The sequence below is a fragment of the Prionailurus bengalensis genome, chromosome E1, assembly GCF_016509475.1.
Source record: "Prionailurus bengalensis isolate Pbe53 chromosome E1, Fcat_Pben_1.1_paternal_pri, whole genome shotgun sequence".
Taxonomy (NCBI): domain Eukaryota; kingdom Metazoa; phylum Chordata; class Mammalia; order Carnivora; family Felidae; genus Prionailurus; species Prionailurus bengalensis.
Genome location: NC_057347.1, coordinates 46,474,140 through 46,494,357, shown reverse-complemented (window position 1 = coordinate 46,494,357; position 20,218 = coordinate 46,474,140). Strand labels below are relative to the sequence as shown.

The window sequence follows — 20,218 nt, the reverse complement described above, 5'->3', positions numbered from 1 at the left end:
AAATTCCTGCTGAAGTAGTGATTGTTGAAGCCATACTTTAAAAAAGGGATCTGTAAGAATGAGTTCTGTTTTGTCACAATATTTACTTATGAATATACATGGGCCATACTTACTTTTACCAAATACATGAGTAGCTTTCTCTTGGGATACTCAGGCATTTGGTTGCTCGGGAATACCCGGATTCAAATAAGGCTTCTTACCTAAAAGCTAAACATAACCTAAGTTTTCCCTGTTTGTAAAGTCCAGCTATGGGCAGGGCTCTTTGTCCTTACTCAGGAAGTAAAACATTTCCTGTGTTGATGAAGGTTAAAGCTCTTTGACTTCTGTGCGCAAGAACTGGGAGGTATGGTAGCATAAGTACTAGCAAAAGGAATCTGATCTTGTACTTGTTATGTTCTAAAACAGTCTCATTTTATCTGTCTCCCCAATTAAGAGATCGGAAAGATCTGTATTTTAGATTTTCCAGTTAAATATCTTCTTCTCTTTTTCCTTTCTAGTGAGAATGATATTACAGGTGTTTTGGACCATACCTTCTGTGTCGAACATAATGCATATGGTGAAATTATTCAGCATGAACTTAAACCAAATGGCAAGAGTATCCCTGTTACTGAAGAAAATAAAAAAGAATATGTCAGGTAAACACTTTTATATTTTCAAGCCTAAGAATTGTTTTAATGCTCTTGAACGGCTGTACGGAGAAACACTGAAGTATTTAGGTAGCGTTACTTACTGCTACAAAATAGGCCTCTGCAGAATTTAGTGTCTTCAAAACAACCGCCATTTATTTTTTCTCACAATTCAGTGGGTCAGTAATAAGGATAGAGAACAACAGCGACAGCATTTTGCTCCTCCCTGTGGTGTCAATATGTGGTAATCAAATATGGGAGTTTGAACTCTATTTTACCACATGTACACAAGAGATGTCTCTAAGTCTCATTGGCTTAAATTTTCCTGGTTGACACATGAGGCCCAACAGTCTGTTGGAATAGCTTTTTTTTGGAAAGCGATTTGATAACAGCTACCAAAGTGAAAATGCATCCTCGTTAGTATGGTGGTGAGTAACCTTGCTTGTCAAAATGAAAATGCATCTGCCTTTCAACCAGCAGCCCTGTTTTTAGGAATCTAGTCTATGGAAACACGTTAAAGAAATAAATTCAAGGATGTTCAATTAAATATTACTTGTGAAAACAACTGAAAACTGGTGGAATGTTTTTAGGTGAGAATGATTAAATACATACATTCAACAGAATACTATATGGATATGTAGAAGAGACTGATATTTAGAAGAGGGAGACTTAACTGACTGGCGTCCAGCTCTTGATTTCGGCTCAGGTCATGGTCTCACGGTTCAGGAGTTCAAGCAGGGCATCGGGCTCTACGCTGACAGCGCGGAGCCTGCTTGGGTTTCTGTCTCCCTCGCTCTTTGCCCCTCCCCCTCTTGCTCTCTAATCTTTCTCTCAAAATAAATACAAATAAATAGACTGTAGAAGATGTCAGATTTAAAAAGCAAGTTTTAGGGGCGCCTGGCGGGCTCATTGGGAAGAGAATGTGGATTCTTGATCTTGGGGTCATGAATTCAAGCCCCACAATGGGTGTAGAGATTACTGAAACAACAACAACAACAAAACACTTTTTTTTTTTTTTTAAGCAAGTTTTCTAAGAATTCTATGGGGGGAGAAAGTCTGTGTTGTTTTATAATTATTCGGAAGATGTCCAGGAAGACTGAATGCCAGGTCAAATGTTTGCCTGGGGTAAGGGGGTGCAGGTGCCAGGCCTGGAAGTGGAGAGGGAGGAGAGGGTAATAGAACGGGCTTTCAGTGTTGACTCTTTGTTCACATTTAACGTTTGATTTTTCCTTACATAGAAAATAAGTATGTATTACGTTTCTAAATTGGAAAAGAAAAGAATGGATGGGAATTTCCTGAATTTCAGTAATGTGTCACTTTAGGGTCCTAGACCCCATTTGCCAAGACTCTGTCATGCTTTCAGCACGCTGTCCTATCTCTTACCTGATACAGTTTGGGGAGAAAAAAAAAGTTACAGAGAAAGGCTTTTTATGGAGGTGTCATTTTGCTGTCCTCTTAAACAGACAAAAAGGAGATCCGCCAAAGGGTCTCATGTGAAGTAACTTATTACCGAAAGTAGAGCATCGTTTCTCCAAGCCAGGAGGAAATGTTGACATATTTGGCAGGGGAATAGTTCTGAGATTTTTGAGATGGAGAAGTTTTCCTGGGTAGACAGATTTTTTTTTAAAAAAGGCAATTCAGTTTAAGTCCAAGTAAAAAATATAAGTGAAGCTATACGTTAGGTATAGTTTGGTGTACTTTTAAAATTTTATTTATTGTACTTTTTATTTTATTTATGTACTTATTTAGTTTAGTTACATGTTCCAGTGTTTATAAAGCCTCCAGGGAACAAGGAGTGCGTAATCAGAAAGTGCACACTGTTGGCTTTTACTGTTGTCATTTCGTATCGATAGGAGGAGTCTCTTTACCTCCTGTCCCCGAGCCAACACCCCCCAAATAGAAGCAAAACACCCAGCACACGCAGATGACATTTTCAAGTGAAACTAGAAAAATAATCAGTTTTGGTTGCATGGGCTGTTTTTTTTTTCTGGTTGGTGGCATGCATGCTAGAATTCAGAGAGAAGTTTTGTCAGGATTTTAACTCCAGACCCATCGAATCTCTAGACCAATCGCCTTGCCATTGACCTGCCCTCTCTGTGATCTGCAGAGTTGCTTGGTTAGCAGAAGGTTTCCAACTTTTTTTAAAAAAAATTTTTTTTTTCAACGTTTATTTATTTTTGGGACAGAGAGAGACAGAGCATGAACGGGGGAGGGGCAGAGAGAGAGGGAGACACAGAATCAGAAACAGGCTCCAGGCTCTGAGCCATCTGCCCAGAGCCTGATGCGGGGCTCGAACTCACGGACCGCGAGATCGTGACCTGGCTGAAGTCGGACGCTTAACCGACTGCGCCACCCAGGCGCCCCAGGTTTCCAACTTTTAACTTACAGTGAACTGCCTCACAGCGCAGCCTCCAGCACGCTTGGGAATCTGAAATTCCTTTAGACTCTGGACTAAATTCTTAATGCCAGGTGCTTGTGATGTGCAAGATTGCTGAAGTAGAGATTCATAATAGTTACTCAATCTGAATATATGGATCATGTGAAACCCCCACCCAATGTTTACAGGCTCTACGTGAACTGGAGATTTTTACGAGGCATTGAGGCACAGTTCCTGGCTCTGCAGAAAGGATTTAATGAAGTAATTCCACAGCATCTGCTGAAGACATTCGATGAGAAGGAGTTAGAGGTCAGTGTATTAATGTCATGACATCATTTAGTGTAACAAGGAAAGTTTGGGGATTTTCTGTTAACTTAGTTTTAGAGGAAAGTCGTATTGCTGGTGCTTTTGAAGCTTCACAGTGCGCTGCTATGAGAATTGGTATTCACGGGAAAGGTCTTTCCTGCTTTGGAATTGCTACAAATAAGCCATCTCTCTTACACTGTGAACATTCTTAACTTATTTGGCCATATTATCCTTTCTCATTTTCAACCGATTTCATGTCTTAGGTGTACATTCTTCTAATGTTGTTTTCTCTTCCCTAATTAAGTGGCTGTTGATTTAATTAAATAAAACTTCATTACTTCGTCTCTACCATATTGCAGTTTATTTGAATTAGAAGCCAAGTCTCAATTGGTTTACACTAACTTTTGCGAGAAAGCATTTGATAGTCGAGACCGTAGAGGCAGTAGTTAAAACACTGAGGATAAACTGCATCTAAACATCTTTCCTCTTTTTGGAAATATTCATTACTAACAATAGCAGTAATAAACAGTTAACTGATTTGTTTTTGTTTTTATTTTCTTTAAAGCTGGCCCTTAAAGCACCTGTAGTCCGGTTTTATAATTAAGACCTTTATCCAAGTACATCTGAATTTCCACTGAACTACTTTGAGAAAACAATGAGCTTTTATTCTTCCAGGGGTATATTTTAATTAGTGGCTAGGGATAGCATAAATATTTGAAATCTACCAATAAATGTAAAACCTGATTTTATTCATTAACTTCAGTGTGCTTTCTAAACTATAAATCTTTTAACAGGTCTGTTAGCAAATCTTAAAAGATTGGTTTGATTCAGTATCATCCCCATTCCTTTCATGATTGAGCTATTCCTTAGGGAAATGGCCAGTAGGAAGTGGTTAGGAAGAGGAAGAAAACATAGGAATGGCAGCAAAGTTGAAACACAGTCCATTTTTATCTGTTCATACAACAGATGAGGAGTTTGGCCTTATAATTACCATTCCTCTGAAGAAAAGAATTTAGGAAATATTTTTTGTGATATAAATAACTTCTGTAATCCTATTTGGATCACCACCTCCCTGTTGAGAGTGGCTATGATTGAGTAATCTTTCTAGAACCCTATGAAGGCTTTGGTGGAGGTTTTATTCAGTAGGCCTAAGGTTTATTACATACTTTCTACTGCTAATGAAATTAAAAATTTTTTATTAAAGCGTGTGTATGTATGTGTATATATATGTATATATGCATGTATGTGATATGGGATTAGAACTAATTATAAAATATAGGATGTGCAGCTCACATTATGCTTTACATTGTACCCTATCATCTTTCACTTTTCTAAACACATTGTTGAGGTGAGTTAGTCTTGGGTTCTAAGGATATGTGAGTATTGGTAGTATCAGAGTGATTTTGATACGGCTCATCTGTGCTGACCCTACATCAGGATGTCAGGCAGAGCTGTCAGTGCAGTCATGTATTTCGTACTTTGATACAACTTGAAGATGATCAGGACTGCTTATTCAACACCCATTTCTTGAGTTCCTGAGCGAGCAGTACGGTTCTTTCACAGGATGTGGCGGAGCAGAGGAAACCGCTGGCCGAGGGAGGTGAACCGGATTGTCCAAATCCCCAAGCGAATAAGTGTTAAAACCCATAGTAGTATGATGCAGGTATTAAGGAAGGCACATGCAGACCGTATTTACTCTTTGAGTCTAGTTTCTGTCCATTAAACAGAATTTAGAATTCTGTGGAAATTCGGAACTTTGATCTTGTCATGTTTGTGAGCGTGGTGGTTCTCAGACCCTGGGGACGGACCTGCAGTAAGTAGGGACCCAGGGAGCTTTTTAAGTCCAGATCCCTCCTGTCGCCCCAGGCTCCCAGAATCTGAACCTCTGAACGTAGGACCTGATGGTGTGTGTATGTTGAAAAGCTTTCCAGACGATTATGATGTGTACCCTTGATGATAAAGAACCGCCATATGAGAGCCAGCACTACAGATCGAAAGTTCTGTTTTGAGGAATTTTTGGCTTGACTTGGATTTCCATTGGCTCATTATTTGTGCAATATTTTAACAGCTCATTATTTGTGGACTTGGAAAGATAGATGTTAATGACTGGAAGGTAAACACCCGGTTAAAACACTGCACGCCAGACAGCAATGTCGTCAAGTGGTTCTGGAAAGCTGTGGAGTTCTTTGATGAAGAGCGAAGAGCACGGTTACTTCAGTTTGTGACAGGATCATCTAGAGTGCCTCTGCAGGGCTTCAAGGCTTTACAAGGTAGAGAAGCCAGAAGAAACACGCGATATGGTGTCCGAGGATTGGGGGAGGGCGTCGATATTTGGGTCCTGTAGTTTACAAGCCATGGGCTTATAAACAGATCTCTTCATTCTGCCTTGTAGCTATAGCTCTCGTATCTTGATACCTTCTCCTTCCTGTCCTTTGTTCCCTCCCAAGAGCCTCTGCTGCCGGGGTTCTCTGTGGTTGTAGTGAGTGCCGCACGCTAGAGACCATACGTGACGATGCTTGCCTTTTCTTTTCGGGTGGTCACCCTGCCCTTAACTCATATCGCACATTCCTGTAGGGAAAGCCCGTCCCCTTCCACCTTCACACCTCAACCCTGCAAAACCTACACCCACTTGGGATGCCTCTTCCCTCTACTTTTTTCTTCTTTTAATAGAAAGAGGCAGCATGAGTTGTGGAAGCTGTTTGGCCAGAGCACTTCCATTATTGCATGGCATCAGACCATTCATTTACAAACCTATTCCACCTGTAAGAATTGTTTTCCATGGAATAGCGGTTTCGTTTGGGGGAGAGTTGGTAATGTTGCTAATGACAGTGGAGCTTCACGCAGGGGCGGCTGCTTCCTTTACCTCCGAAGCTGCTGGCGGTGACTGAGGACGCACACAGCAAGACTGATGCATAATTCAGCAGTGTTGGCCTCAGTACACCTGTCAGAAGTCCGTGGGGAAAGCGCACTTGGAGTTGTGCTCACATTCCCCATTTGGAGAGCTCTCATTAGCCGACTACCCAGATGCATAAAGTGAAGCTGTATTTCTGCGTACCCGTTGATGGGGTGTCTTAACTGAGATTTATTCCATAGGCTGCTAATCTTTTGTTCTCAGCCAAGTTTGAGGCATGAAACCTGAATTTGTATTTAGGTTGTCATCTTTTTGAGTTTGTGTGTGTGTGTGTGTGTGTGTGTGTGTGTGTGTGTGTATTTGATCTTGGATTTGTCCATTTACTTTTCTTCTCACGCTTTTGGCACATTGATTTTTTTTAGAAGATAGAAGTTGGTGAAGGATTTCCATCCTGGACTGTTTGTCAAATGAAATGCTAGCATATTAAGGAATCCAGTGTTTTCCAAGGTCATTTCCAGCTTTCCAAACCCAGGTTCTTTGCCTGCTGCCCTTGGCAGCTTATGTGGAGTCACCAGTATCCCCATCCATAGGCCCTGTGGTTTATGTACCAGTTTTCTTCCGAGATTTTGGAGACCAGTGCAGGCAGGTGCGGTGACGTGACCCACATTTACTTGTTTTGCAGGTGCTGCTGGCCCACGACTCTTCACCATACACCAGATCGATGCCTGCACCAACAACCTGCCAAAGGCCCACACGTGGTAAGCTATTTTTGAAGCTTTCCCATCCTTCCATGTATGTGTGTGTTAGTTTTAAACCGATGTTTCATTTTCTGTTCTTATTACTAAAAGGACCTCTAAAAGGAATGATAAGCAGTTTTTAAGTGATTTAAGATTATTCAGAAATTGGTAGGAAAACCCAAAAGTGCCAGTTTCTACTTTAGAGAAATACAGCCTTTTTTTGGTAATTTTCTGCGTGTCACAAAAAGTGATATGACCGTATTAGTACACACTTAGGAGGCCAGTTTGCTGACTTTGAATAAACTGCGTTATATCTGATGTGCTTCTTTCCAGCTTCAATCGAATAGACATTCCGCCCTATGAAAGCTATGAAAAGTTATACGAAAAGCTGCTAACGGCCATCGAAGAGACATGTGGGTTTGCTGTGGAATGATGAACTTCACGGATTTACCCCGGACTCTATTTATACCCTGACCGACAGCCTCCTTTCAGCAAAGTTGCCCGGAATGCTGAAATACAGGAAAATGCCCCACCCCCCCTAAAAAAAAAAAAAAATGTTTAGGACACTGTGAGGGGAAAGGACAATTTTGAAATTCCTTTTCAAGGAAAAAAGAGGTCTTTATGCTTTGCCATGAGGCCACACTCAGCTGCTATTTAAAATTAATATCTTGAACCTAAAGAATGCTGACTTTTCCTACATTTCCAGAGTTAGGCAGTATTCTACACTTAAAGACTACTACTATTTTTATAAAAAGGTAATCTATTCAGATCGCTCCACAGATTTCAAGTCTCTCAAACATCAAGACAACTCCAGCAGTCGGTACACATCACATTTCATTTGGATCGAATACATGATTTTGAACAGTTCCTGTACTTGCTCTTTGTAAAAAGAAATAAAATTATTTTGAAGGATTCTACCTTTGTAAACAATTGGCTAAAGGAATCATTATCTTAAAAAAAAAAAAAAGCCACACGTTTAATTACATTTTTCTATAGCAAAGCATTATATTTTAAAAGCATTATATGTTTCAACCTAGCCTAAGCGAGTCTTTTGTATTTTTTTCAAGCACGAATTTCCTGGAATACAGCTACATAATTTTGGTTGTCAGATTCCTAATGCAACCCTTTAGTCTAAACTTACTAGCTTATTTGATACAGTAAGATGCATTCAGGGCTCCTTGTTTTTAAGAGACTTTAAAAAAACCCTAATTTTTTATCTTGAATCAATATGATCAGGTATTTTGGATTTACTTTTCATCTTAAATGGAAATACTGCATTTTTATTGCTCCTCAGATCATGTAGATGGGATGGGATTTTCATTCTTTTGCTGGGTCAGCTTATCTTTAATACAGATGCTGTTTCTGTAAACCAAAGTCTCCTATAACCAGTGCACCTAATTTATATTATATTTGAATTACGGTCTGAGTTTCTATCAGGTAAACCATCCAGAATCTTTGTTTAGCTGCTCATGATGTTTTAATCAGCTAAAATTACGAAAAAGGAAAAATTTTATTTAGCAAGCTTAGAAAATCCTGTTTTTACCTAATAAAGTGGGCATGGGATGGGGCAGGGGGTAGGATTACTGAAGCAATAGTGATTCTGGATCTCTGGTATAAATTACTTTAGAACCAGAGAGTTCACTTGGGAGGTGAGGGCATCCCAGTTCCCTGGGTGTTGATCAGCATCTGATTTTGAAATCTCCAGATTCGGCTTTCAAGGTGTGTGACCCAGAAGGCAGCCAAAGTTCTGGAGTGAGGGATTGAAAAAATCTGAAGTCATGGATGAATTTTTAAATTCAGCTATCAGAAATCTGCACTATATATATACATTTCTTACATTGATGTGAATCAAGGGCAAATTTTAACAAGAGAGCTCTGTTTAAATTTTGCAGCTTAATGATCAAGTGATAGGTCCTTTGCGTTCTTTCGTTTGATGGATTGGTTTTCAGACTGTGTCCAGGAGCCAAGGGGTTCCCGCGAGGTGCATCAGAAGTACTGGCTTAAGACAGGAGGGACAGAGAGGGCGAGGAAGGCCTCGTTGGTCTTTGGGCAGGAGCCGCCAGCTCCCCACCCCTACCCCCTTTCCCCAGAGCAGCTCCCACTTTGTCTCTTTTGTGTATTGGGATTCCAAGTAAGCTTTCATGGGGTGGGAGGCTGGGGAGGGGATAAAGGAAGCGGAAATTTTGCCGTTTAAAACAAAAAAAGCTGAGAACTACTTGTGTGGTTTCTAAGTATTTGAATCCATTTCATTCAGCCAGATCGGACTGCTGCGTGCAGGTTAGTCATAGTCATAACTGTGCGGGGGTAACGTGCTTACGCGGACCTTTTCCTTCCCAGACACTTGGTGTTTCCCCGCTGCGTTGTTCGTAGTACCTGAGAACATCTTGAAATGTACAGAAAAGGTTTCTGAGCTATTGGATGGTCAGTGTTCAGCTCTCACAATAGTACCTTACTGGTTGCAGGTCTGTCTGTCTCATATTAAAGCGCTAGTGCAGCATGATTGTGCCCACTCTTCTCATCTTCTAAAAAGTAAGTACGCGACGAACGCTTTAGAGAAATCTTAACTAACGGATGCAGTGATAAATGCTACTGTCATAATGGACAATAAAGCAGGCTCATACCATCACTTCTGAGTGCCTTTTTAACTTTATAATAATGACTTAATAGAGCTTTAAAAGAAATCTACCCTAACGGTCTATGGTATCACCAACATAATTTATAAAGACACGACTTAGATTTCATTTTCAAAATGAGGTTACCTGATTTCTTCCAAATAGGTGCTAAGCAAACCAAACCCCCCAATGTGTCATTGAATCTTGGACTTGCACCTCATGTTTAATGTGAATATTTATTTCCACATATCCCTCTTAGCTGGGCTTTTTCCCAATCTCTTCCTCTGGCCGTGCTATTTCCGGTATGGGAGGTCACCTTTCCGTAACCCTGCCTTTCCATCATGAATGCTTAAGTATGAACTTTTGAGCGCTCATGTGCAGTACAGAGGTGAGTTTTGTTGCAAAGGGTCTTCTTGATTTTTTTAAATAGTGCTGTGTATAGTGTACATTTTGTTTTGCACATAGTTTGTTGCCCTGATTGGGTTTTATTTTTATCTTTTTTTTTTTTTTTTTTTACCCCCCCTACAGTTCAGAGCACAGATTTTCTTTCGTTTTAAATCCGAGGTAATTTGCTTTCTTTTACAACACTAAGTCTGCTTTGACCTTCCAGTGCATTGAACTGGTTGCACTGTTGGGAGCTAGAGATTGTTCCGGTCATCGTTACGGTTTGATAGAGCAGCTCTTTTCTGCCTGTTTTGTTCAGCTGCAGCACACGGCCGACAGGTGCCATTTGTGGTATCGAACATTCTTACGTGAGGGTGACGATTGTACCAAGCGCTGAGTTGTTTTGTTTCTAGATGTAATTAGTCCACTTAATGTAATATTCTTCCTTCTCTCAAACTGACTTTAAAAACAAAGTTTTATCGTTTTCATTGTACTTGTATTTATTACAGAGTGTTTTAGCTTTGATATTCTTTGTATTTTCACTCCGTTGTTACATGAGCTTTATCAATAACATCTGTATAAATGGTTTTTAAAAATTAACTATGTATGTGCCCATGCCGAAGTTGAGCAATAAAATGAATGCTGTTTGCACTGTCACAGCATCGAAGTTTTTAAAGAATACGGAGTTTATAATGAATTGCTTTGGACAAAAAAGCTTCACGACTGGCTTTGCAAAGAGTGACAGCGTATGAGGCATCAAGTGAGGAGTTTAAGGGGATTCACGTGCCTGCCTTAGTTGTGGCCCATGTCGTGCTGCAGCGCTCCGGAGCGCCCGGGACCCCTCGTGTCTCCAGGTAGAGCGGGGAAGGGGCTGGTGTGCTCCTGCCGCGGCACGTCGGTGAGCTGGCAGGAGCCGTCGGGAGGCCGTGTGGAGCTGGGTGTCTGAGGCTGCCCTGGGCTCGCTGGGGAGCGGGCCATCCCGTGACCGTGCCTGTCCAGGCCCCTGGGGGGCCTCATTTGCTCCCGTGGTGTTGAGCGGTCAAATCCTCGAAATGAAAAGGAGGAACCAATTACATTTTTCCAAGAAACCAAGACCTTAAGGATCGTGATCCACAACTCTATAAATGATAGTGGATGAAAGTCCACTAAATATATGGGTGGAAAAAGGAACGGGTGTGATGTTTTCCATGCAGCGTGTAGCCTGTGTGGGTGTCTCCGTAGCACAGGCCACACAGAGAGGAAGGTCGGGAGATGCAGTGTGAGTGGTAGTGGTTTATTACAGTTCACAGGATGGCATAGTGTCCGTTTTTTACATCATTTTGAAAATTTTTTTTTTGCTTTGTCTCACATTGCCACGTTTACTGGTTATTATCTACAATTTGTAGTGTTAGTATAGTTAAGGATTTTAGTTTTTTTTTTTTAATACTTATTTTTGAGAGAGAGAAGGAGACACAGAATCAGAAGCAGGTTCCAGGCTCCGAGCTGTCAGCACAGAGCCCAACATGGGGCTCAAACTCCTGAACCATGAGATCATGAGCTGAAGTCAGACGCTCAACTGACTGAGCCACCCAGGTGCCCCAGCATTTTAGTATTTTTATACTTTGTAAATTACCCAGAAGTTTGATTTGGTATGTGTTCCGTTTTTCTGCTGTGGGGCGACCTAGAAGCTTTGTCTCTTCATTGTAACGAAGTGTAACCTTGGTACCCACTGCATTTGTTTGTATTTTATATCCCAAACGCTTAGGATATATAAAACAGAACAAGAGCCTCCTAACCGGATCGAGGTAATTATACAGAAAAAGGTTACATTCCTATGTTAACACTCCTAGCAAACTGGACAAGCCAGATTTTACAATTACATTTTATTAGGTATTTGCACGGACTTATTTCTGTTCATTCAGCAGATACCTACTGTGCTCCTACTACGTGTCAGGCTCTGTGCCAGCTGCGGGGGATATGGCTTCTTCCTTGTGTTTGTGTTCATTATACAGTTGGCTACGTTTCCAGGGTAATGTGCTCAACGGTTGCCGATCGTATACTTTTGTGGGTATTTGGGCTACGGTTTATCTAGATTCACATTAGTCTATAATATGAGCTGTAAACCCCACCAGGTGGGTGAGGGACCCTTCCAGGGTGTTTCTCCTGCCCGCACCCCCCCCCCCACTCCCCCCCGCCAGGTGTTTGCGAAGTGTTCTGACTTTCAACCCAGGAACTGGGAGTGAAGACGCACATCAGACTCCACCTTTCAGACGCTCACTTCTCCCAGAGATGATGCCGGCGCGGCCAGGTGCAGGAGCGAGACCAGACGGGCAAAGTATTTTTTATCTTTAATTGAGGTATAACTGACCCGTAATGTTAGGTTCAGCTGTACAGCTTTCTGATTTGGTGTGTGTATAGATATGGAATGATCACCACGGTAACGTCTAGTATAACATCCGTCACCACATACAAATTTTTTTGTGGTGAGAACTTTTAAGACCCAGTAGCAACTTTCAAATATGCAATACAATATTAACTATAGTTGCCATGCTGTACATTAATCCCTGTGGCTTATTCATTTTTTAAAAATTTCTAAATGTTTCATTTTTGAGAGCGAGGGACAGAGCACGAGTGGGGAGGGACAGAGAGAGGGGGACACAGAATTCAAAGCAGGCTCCAGGCTCCAGGCTCCGAGCCGTCAGCAGAGCCCGACGCAGGGCTGGAACCTGTGAACTGCGAGATCATGACCTGAGCTGAAGTCGGACACTTAACCGACTGAGCCACTCAGGCACCCTGGCTTAATTCATTTTATAACTGGAAGTTTGTACTTTTTGATTCCTTTCACCCATTTTGCCCCCCACCTCTGGCAACCACCAACCTTTTTTCTGGTTCTATGAGCTCCATTTCGTTGGTTTTTAGGTATTTGTATTTCTGACCTATTTCACTTAGCAGAACACCCTTGAGGTCCATGAGGTTGCAGATAGTAAGATTTCCTTTTTTTTTAATGGCTGAATAATATTGCATTATGTTTAAATAGTTTTCTCTTATTGACACTTAAGTTTCCATATTTTGGCTATCATTAAAGCTGCAAGGAACAAGGCGGTGCGTGTATCTTTTCCAGGTAGTGTTTTCATTTCTTCAGATGAATACCTGGAAGGGGAATTGCTGGGCCATGCAGTAATTCTATTTTTAATTTGGGGGGAACTTCCTTATTTTCTGTAGTGACGGCGCCATTTTACATTGCCACCAACAGTGCACAACAGTTTCCTCTCAATCCACATCCTCACCCACACTTCTTTTTGGTAACAGTCATCCTAACAGGTGTGAGGTGGTTTTGATTTGCATTTCCCTGATTAGAGTTGAACACCTTCTCGTGTACCTGTTGGCCCTTTGTGTGTCATCTTTGGCAAAAATGTCTTTTCAGTCCCTCTGTCCTTTTTTTACTTGGATAGTTTTTTTGCTACTGAGTTGTATGAATTTCTCTATTTTGGTATTAACCCCTTATCAGATTTATCTCATTTGCAAATACTTCCCCCCATTCAATAGGTTGCCTTTTTGCTGGTTTCCTTTGTTGTGCAGAAGAAGCTTTTTAGTTTGATGTAGTCCCGCTTATTGATTTCTGTTTTTGGTATCAAATCCAAAAAAAAAATCAAGACCAATGTCGAGGGGCTTACTACCATGTTTCCTCCTAGGAGCTTTATGGTTCCAGGTCTTACGTTCAGGTCTTTACTCCATTTGGAGTTAATTTTTGTGTATGTATTGTTTTGCACGGAGCTGTCCAGTTTTCCCAACACCATTTGTCGAAGAGACTGTCCTTTCCCCACTATATATTCTTGGCTCACTTGTTGTAAATGAACTGACCACGTATGTGTGAGTTTATTTCTGGGCACTTCATTCTGTTCCACTGATCTGTGTGTCTGTTTTTATGCCAATACCATACTGTTTTGATTATTAACAGCTTTGTAATATAGTTTGAAATCAGGGAGCATGATGCTTCCAGGTTTGTTCAGAGGGCAAAGTTTTAAAGGCAGAAGAGTTTCATGTTTTTTTAAGACAAGAAGAAATTGGTCCTATCAATCCAATTAGCTGGGTAAGGTTTGGCTGAGAATGCCAGATAAAACAGGTTTTCAGCACGTCTAGATTTGTGATTTTAACACAAATTGAGTTGCAGCTCTAGCCCCAATTTTGGATTCTTCTGGTAGTTTATGTCATTTCTCTTAATGACACTCTTCTATCTGCTGTGCCCTTCTCATCCTCTATTCATTTTTTTTATTGTGGTGCTTCTTGCCATTGCAAATAAGTTTTCCCTGTATCCTCAGCCCCCTCACTAACGCTCTGTTCTCTTGGCTGACCTCAACGCTGGTTCTTCCTTTTCCTTCCCATGTTTTTCAGAGGAGGCAGCTAATTCTCCAGCGCCCCACCATACAGTAATGCATATACACAGCTAAACATACAAAGTTTGTCATATACACTTAAGAACCTTAAAGAAAAAAGAAAAACAACCTTCATCGCCCCTCCCCCTGGCCCCAGTCTTGCTTTCCAGATGGCATTAATCCCAAATATTCGGTCAGCTCTGATGTTTCTTCCATGTTTCTAAGTGACATGTTAATATTACTCATTAATTTTAAACCGTCTGGTTAGCTTCCTTTTATGGTAGTTAAGGATTTATAAACTTCCACCAATCCGCCTCTTTCCCTCCCCACTCATACGTCCTATCGCGGTTCTAAGTACATTTTCAAATGCATGCATGATCAGGAGCGTTTCCTGCGTTCTTCCCTCTCCACAGGCACTTGGATGGAAACACTTCTACTTGCTGAGTTGCCACTTCATTTGCTTTCTGTTTTTTGAAAAGAAGTTGGCATCTTTGAATGTGTCCTCCTCTCCTATTCTTTGACCTTTGCTTAGCAGTCCTGTCCTTTTCCTGCGAAATTCCCTCACCCATTCTTTTTGGTTATTCCTAGTTATTTCTTAGCTTGGTAAAGAGCTGGCAGAACTAGCAACTTAAGAGTACTCCTAAAACATGCAATATTTAAAAATAAAAGTATCATTATACTTGTTTTAACAAATTCAAATAGTATTAAAGTATATCAAGCACAGAATGAAAGTTTGTATAATCACTCAGAGTGACACCTATTAATGTTTGGGGCCTATTCTTCCAGATGTCTCTATTGGTTATAGTTGTTGACCCTTGAACTACCTGGGTCCATTTATACATGAATTTTTTTGTATAGTACTATAAAATACTATAGTATTTTAATATTTTTTTTCTAGGTTTATTATAAGAATACAGTATATAATACATATACAAAATATCTTAATTTTTGTCAGTAACGCTTCTGGTCAGCAGTAGGCTATTAGTAGTAAAGTTTTTGGGGAGTCAGAAGTTATACACGGATTTTTGACTGCACGGGGCCTTGGCACCTGTGATCTCCACGTTGTCCGAAGGTCAACTACATACTCCATTATATGGGAGATCCACCCATACCACAGCTTTTAAGGTAAAACAGTATCACGGTGTATAGTTTCATTTGCTCATTTTACTCAAATATATCGTGGATAACAGATCTACTTTCATTTTTTCTCTTCATAGCCATTTTTAGAATTCACGTTGTAGCCCTTACAGACCTAGCCTTGTCTTGTGCACGTCCCTGATCCTTTCCATTCACCTGCACTCACTCCCTTGTCCTGGTAGATCACAGCTGTCTGGATGTCTGTCTGCAAGACCAGCGGATCCCACGATCATGCTCCCAGGGCCTCTGTTGTGGTTCATCGCCATTGCTACTCTCTACGTTCCCTAACCGGAGCCTCTCTTCTCCCCTTCAGTCCTTTCCTGGGGTCCCGTGCCATTCTCTGGCTCTGATCAGCAAAGTCCCCCTGTCTTCAACTGCTCTGGAGCCTTCCTCCCCACGGAAGGCGTGGTGCCTTCCTGCTGGGTGTGGGGTTTTCTCCTCCTCCACACCAGAAATAGGCTTGGTGTGCACTTGCCTACTTCCAGTCCACTGCGCCTCCTCCCTACCTGCAGGCACGAGGGCTCCTTCGAGGCACACGCCTTCTGGCTTTCCACACTCCGCCTCTTCTCACGCCGTCCCCTGACAACGAACAGAAGGCACAGCCACAAATTCTCACCTTCCAGCCACCAGGTGAAAAACCTACACACACATATGCTCTTTTAAAGGTTTAACCCCAGCTGCCACTGCTGATGACGAGCCCACACTTACAGCACTTTTCTGAATTAGAGATTTGTATTGTTTTTACCGAACTACAGCAATAGGTTTCAGGAGCTTGCTGCTCAATCAAGGCCTATTAACTACTTTGGTGCAAATATGACTAATGAAGAGTGTGTGCCTTTGTTCCCTGCCCTCCCCCCCCTTTTAACTTATAAATTCACAGCAGTGTACTTCAAGAAAATTTTTATTTAAAAAAATCATGTCATAAAAAGTACTGGAATGAATGTATAAGTAAAGCATTTGGAAAGGAGTCTCCTGGTTTAGAGTGTTTACCGGCTCAGTTCTAGCTCTGTCCTGGTAACGTCCTCCAGAAACTTCACTTACAAAATCTGGTCTCACGGGAAGGGATTTTTACTGTACTGAAAAGAAGCCAGATGAAGGCGTGATCTGAAGCGTTCAGCTTCCAGTTCCCGGAAGAAAGCATCGTCGTCATCCTGGGTGATCATGCACTGAAGTTGTTGAATCTCCTTCTCCATCTTCGACCTCAGCTCCCTCTTCACCTTATATAGTGTCTGCAAGAGAACTCACGTCACCTGCTGTTCACGTTTGTCCGGGCCCCACTCTTGTTACAGCCTCGCCACTTTCTAGCTCCTCCAGCCCCTGCAACTGCAGGAATTTAGCAGCAGCTCTTAGACTTCACAGGGAAAAGGAACACATGATAAATCCTATTTATCGGATTAACCACAGGATAAATGTTTTGGATCGCAGATGGATCTTCTCCATTTCCCTTAAAACGTGTACTATAGTTGTTTTCTAGTTCTGAAAACTATAAATCAATGATTTCTATTAATTATTACCTGTGCCTGGGATCTCTCTCTGGCTTTGAGTTCCTGGCGTTCTTGTGCTATGGCTTCTGCCAGCAATGAAAACTGTTCATAGAGAGGACAAAAACCAAATGTTTTACCTATAGCCCAAATATAACAATTCTTATATTGAAAGTTCATAGACTTAAAAAAAAAAAAAAGATTCTAAGTTTATTTCTGAAGAGACAGGGAGTGAGAGTGCCAGCTGGGGAGAGCAGAGAAGGAGACAGAGGATCCAAAGTGGGCTCTGAGCTGTCAGTACAGAGAGCCTAATGCAGGTTTGAACTCACGAACTGGGAGATCAAGACCCGAGCCAAAGTCAGATGCTTAACCGACTGAGCCACCCAGGTGCCCCTTAAAATCTTTAACAGAACCAGGGCAATGCAGATTCTGTACCGTGGTCAAGGACTAGCTTACTGTGAATCACCAGTACAACCTGTATGGACAGGTTCTGAATGGATACATGGAGGCTTTTTATTAAACATACAAAGCTGATCTTTGACACAACGTGGTCAGGATTAAGCACATTAGGATGTGAACAAGCGACAGCGAGCCCACCTGGTCTTTATAGTAGTTCTCCATGGAGTCCAGTTCATTCTGGTGCTGTCTCTTTTGTTCAGCTCGCTTTTCTTTGGCATAGTTTCTTAGGTCTCGTAATCTTTGCTTTTGAATTTGTAAACCTTCTTCAAACAACTTCTTAAATATCTGTTGTTAGAAAAATAAAGTTAATGCTGAACTTTTCATGGAGGAATAGAAACATGTTGTCCAGCTGGTCCAGCTACACTGATTGTATTTCACAAAGTCTTTTTAAGTAACAGCTTTGTTGAGATACAATCCACATACCATAAAATTCACCCTTTGAAGAGGTACAATTCAGAAAGTTTTTGTATATTCAGACTTGTGCGACCATCGTCACTAACTTCAGGACATTTTTATCATTCCAAAAAGAAACCGTACACCCATCAGCAGCCACTCCTCCATCACCCCCCAACTCCCTGCAACCACTAATGTACTTTCCAGGTCTATATACCCTGGAGATTTCATATAAGTGGAATCCTAAAATATGTGGCCTTTCGTATGTGGCTTCTTTCGATTAGCATGTTTTCAAGGTTCATCTATATTGTAGCAGGTATCAATACCTCATTCCTTTTTATTGCCACATAACATCCTATTCTATGGGTATATCACATTTTGTTTATCCATTCGTCAGCCGACGGGCCTCTGGAGTTTCTTCTTTTCAGGTATTATAAATAAGGTGCTATAGGTTATTTGCGTGAATATGTATCTAGGAGTGAAACTGCAGAGTCCTACAGTAGCTCTGTGTTCAACCTCCTGAGGAACTGCCAGACTGTTATCTAAGGCGGTCGCACCATTCTGCCAGCCCTGCGTGAGGGCTGTAACTTCTCCTTAACCTTGCCAACACCTTTTTTATTTTAGCCATTTTAGTGAGAGGTTTCCCATGGTGGTTTTGATTTGTACTTCCTTAATGACCAGCGGTGTTCAGCATCCTTTCCTGTATCCCCAGAATTCTTTACTGCTCTCAGAAAACAATTCTCAAGGAGTCATGTATATAGGGGAAGAACCCCAGCCAGAGAAGGAACAAATGGCGCATTTACAGATGCACACAACTGAGAGTGAGGTGGTTATCTGAGCCAGAGGAAAACAGATTATTCAAAGGATTTGGATATGCCCACTTTCCTTATGGCCATGCATTCATCAGTCAGCGGTGTCAGTCAACTTACTTAACCTCTCAAAGCCTTAGCAGCATCATTTAGTAATGCTAATAGTAGCAGCCCAGTCAACTATAATTACCTCAATGTTTTACTCTAGAGATGAAATTTACTACCAGTTTGTACTCTCAAAATATTAAGCATTTCAGCTTAAGACAACAACCTACACTCCTTTTCTGATTTTATGTGGAATCCAGCTCATCTAGTCACACCTTTGATTCCTGTTCCTTCTAACATGTTCGCAAACCCCTTATAGCAATTGTCCTGGAGGATAAGTGCAGAACAGAGGGAATGAAGGGCTCACATTCAGACGAGGGCAGTGGAGACAGAACAGACTGGGAGGCACCACACAGGTAATAAGAAACTTTCGTAGTCAGCACTTGAGGATTTCATTTGGGTATGGATTCAAATTGGGACAGGAGTCACAAAGAAGGTCATCCTGAAAGGTAACAGGTAAAAGTCATCCTTTGGACAAGGGTTGGATAAAAAGCCGTATTTACCATTTCTTCCCGGGTCCTCATTCTCATCATTTTTGCACGCAACTGAACTCTGTACTCATCGTAGTATTTTCGGGCACGGACAATCTGCTGCCGATTTTCCTTTATCTTCGACTGTGTCAACCTCTGCCTATGAATGCGGTCCTTGAAGTCTTGCTAGGAAAGGGAAAGGGAAAAAGAGGTTTAAGGACAAGAGGAAGACAGACACTGGCATTCTTAACTGCCCTGTTCTGCACCAGGAGGTCCTTGTAAGCCAGGCCTGCGGATCCTGGGCATAGGTTCTGAAAAACTACTGGCCCCCAGAAGCCTTCCAGCCTTTGGTAGGTTCATCACCAGTCTGAAGGGCCACCCCAACGAGCCCCCACTGCCGCAGGTGATCCAGGTGGAACTGAGGATCACATCTCCCCATGTCCACCAGGGGGTCACCTAAGCCCCACTCAGATGCCAGGTTAAAAACAGTAGAAAAAAGGCATTCTGACTTTCGAGCAAAACTTGTTACCAAGATTATTTACATCGAAACTAAGGAAATTAGACTATATCTTGCAAAGCAGAGAGGATGAAATAAGGTCATCTACATAAAGCCCTCAACTCAGTGTTCAGACTCATACTTGTTTTCAGATGGCTTCCCTTTCTTTCCCTGGAACTGTTTAGGATTACAGTTGTCACTGCTTATCTCAACCAAGAGTTCTAAAATCTCCTCCTCTGGCATACTGTCTTTGACCTCTGTCCACTCCATTATACTCAACAGAAGATGGTGCGCCGCGGACAGTTCTCAATCCACATTATAAGGGAAGGTGCTAGGCTACCTCAGCTCTCTACTTATGACCTGAGAAAGATCAGAGAGGACAAAAAACACTAAGTTACAACCACCTGGTACCTTGAAGGTGCTGTGGAAGTAGAGACAGACCTGAATTACCACAACCTTGCCCCTTGCTGATCACAGTGGGACCAAGTGTAAGCATCTCGAAGAAAACATCTGCATTATGTTACTATAAAGACCAAATGAAACTGTCTATACTAGCACCTTCCCCCCTCATCAGTTTTGGTTACAGCCCTAGATGCTTCCACAGGCAAGTGTTAAAGGTAAGT

At 41.7% G+C, this 20,218-nt stretch overlaps 2 protein-coding genes across 4 annotated transcripts in view; one reads left to right on the top strand and one right to left on the bottom strand.

The window, feature by feature from the left end:
- SMURF2 (SMAD specific E3 ubiquitin protein ligase 2) overlaps positions 1-10,550 on the top strand; it is a 120,022-nt gene extending 109,472 nt beyond the window's left edge. For 2 of the 3 annotated variants that reach the window (XM_043585002.1, XM_043585001.1), the window contains 5 exons: positions 498-635; positions 3,192-3,312; positions 5,378-5,579; positions 6,843-6,918; positions 7,231-10,550. In XM_043585002.1, the coding sequence (XP_043440937.1) occupies positions 498-635; positions 3,192-3,312; positions 5,378-5,579; positions 6,843-6,918; positions 7,231-7,330 (637 nt within the window). In that variant the 3' untranslated portion in view covers positions 7,331-10,550. The remainder of the gene's footprint in view (positions 1-497; positions 636-3,191; positions 3,313-5,377; positions 5,580-6,842; positions 6,919-7,230) is intronic. The other variant, XM_043585003.1, reaches the window with a different exon arrangement.
- Positions 10,551-16,267: 5,717 nt separating this feature from the next.
- CEP95 (centrosomal protein 95) overlaps positions 16,268-20,218 on the bottom strand; it is a 42,721-nt gene continuing 38,770 nt past the window's right edge. The window contains exons 17-20 of the mRNA XM_043585000.1: positions 19,133-19,285; positions 17,461-17,607; positions 16,897-16,968; positions 16,268-16,611 (exon numbers count right to left, since the gene is read on the bottom strand). Coding sequence (XP_043440935.1) covers positions 16,435-16,611; positions 16,897-16,968; positions 17,461-17,607; positions 19,133-19,285 — 549 coding nt within the window. The 3' untranslated portion in view covers positions 16,268-16,434. The remainder of the gene's footprint in view (positions 16,612-16,896; positions 16,969-17,460; positions 17,608-19,132; positions 19,286-20,218) is intronic.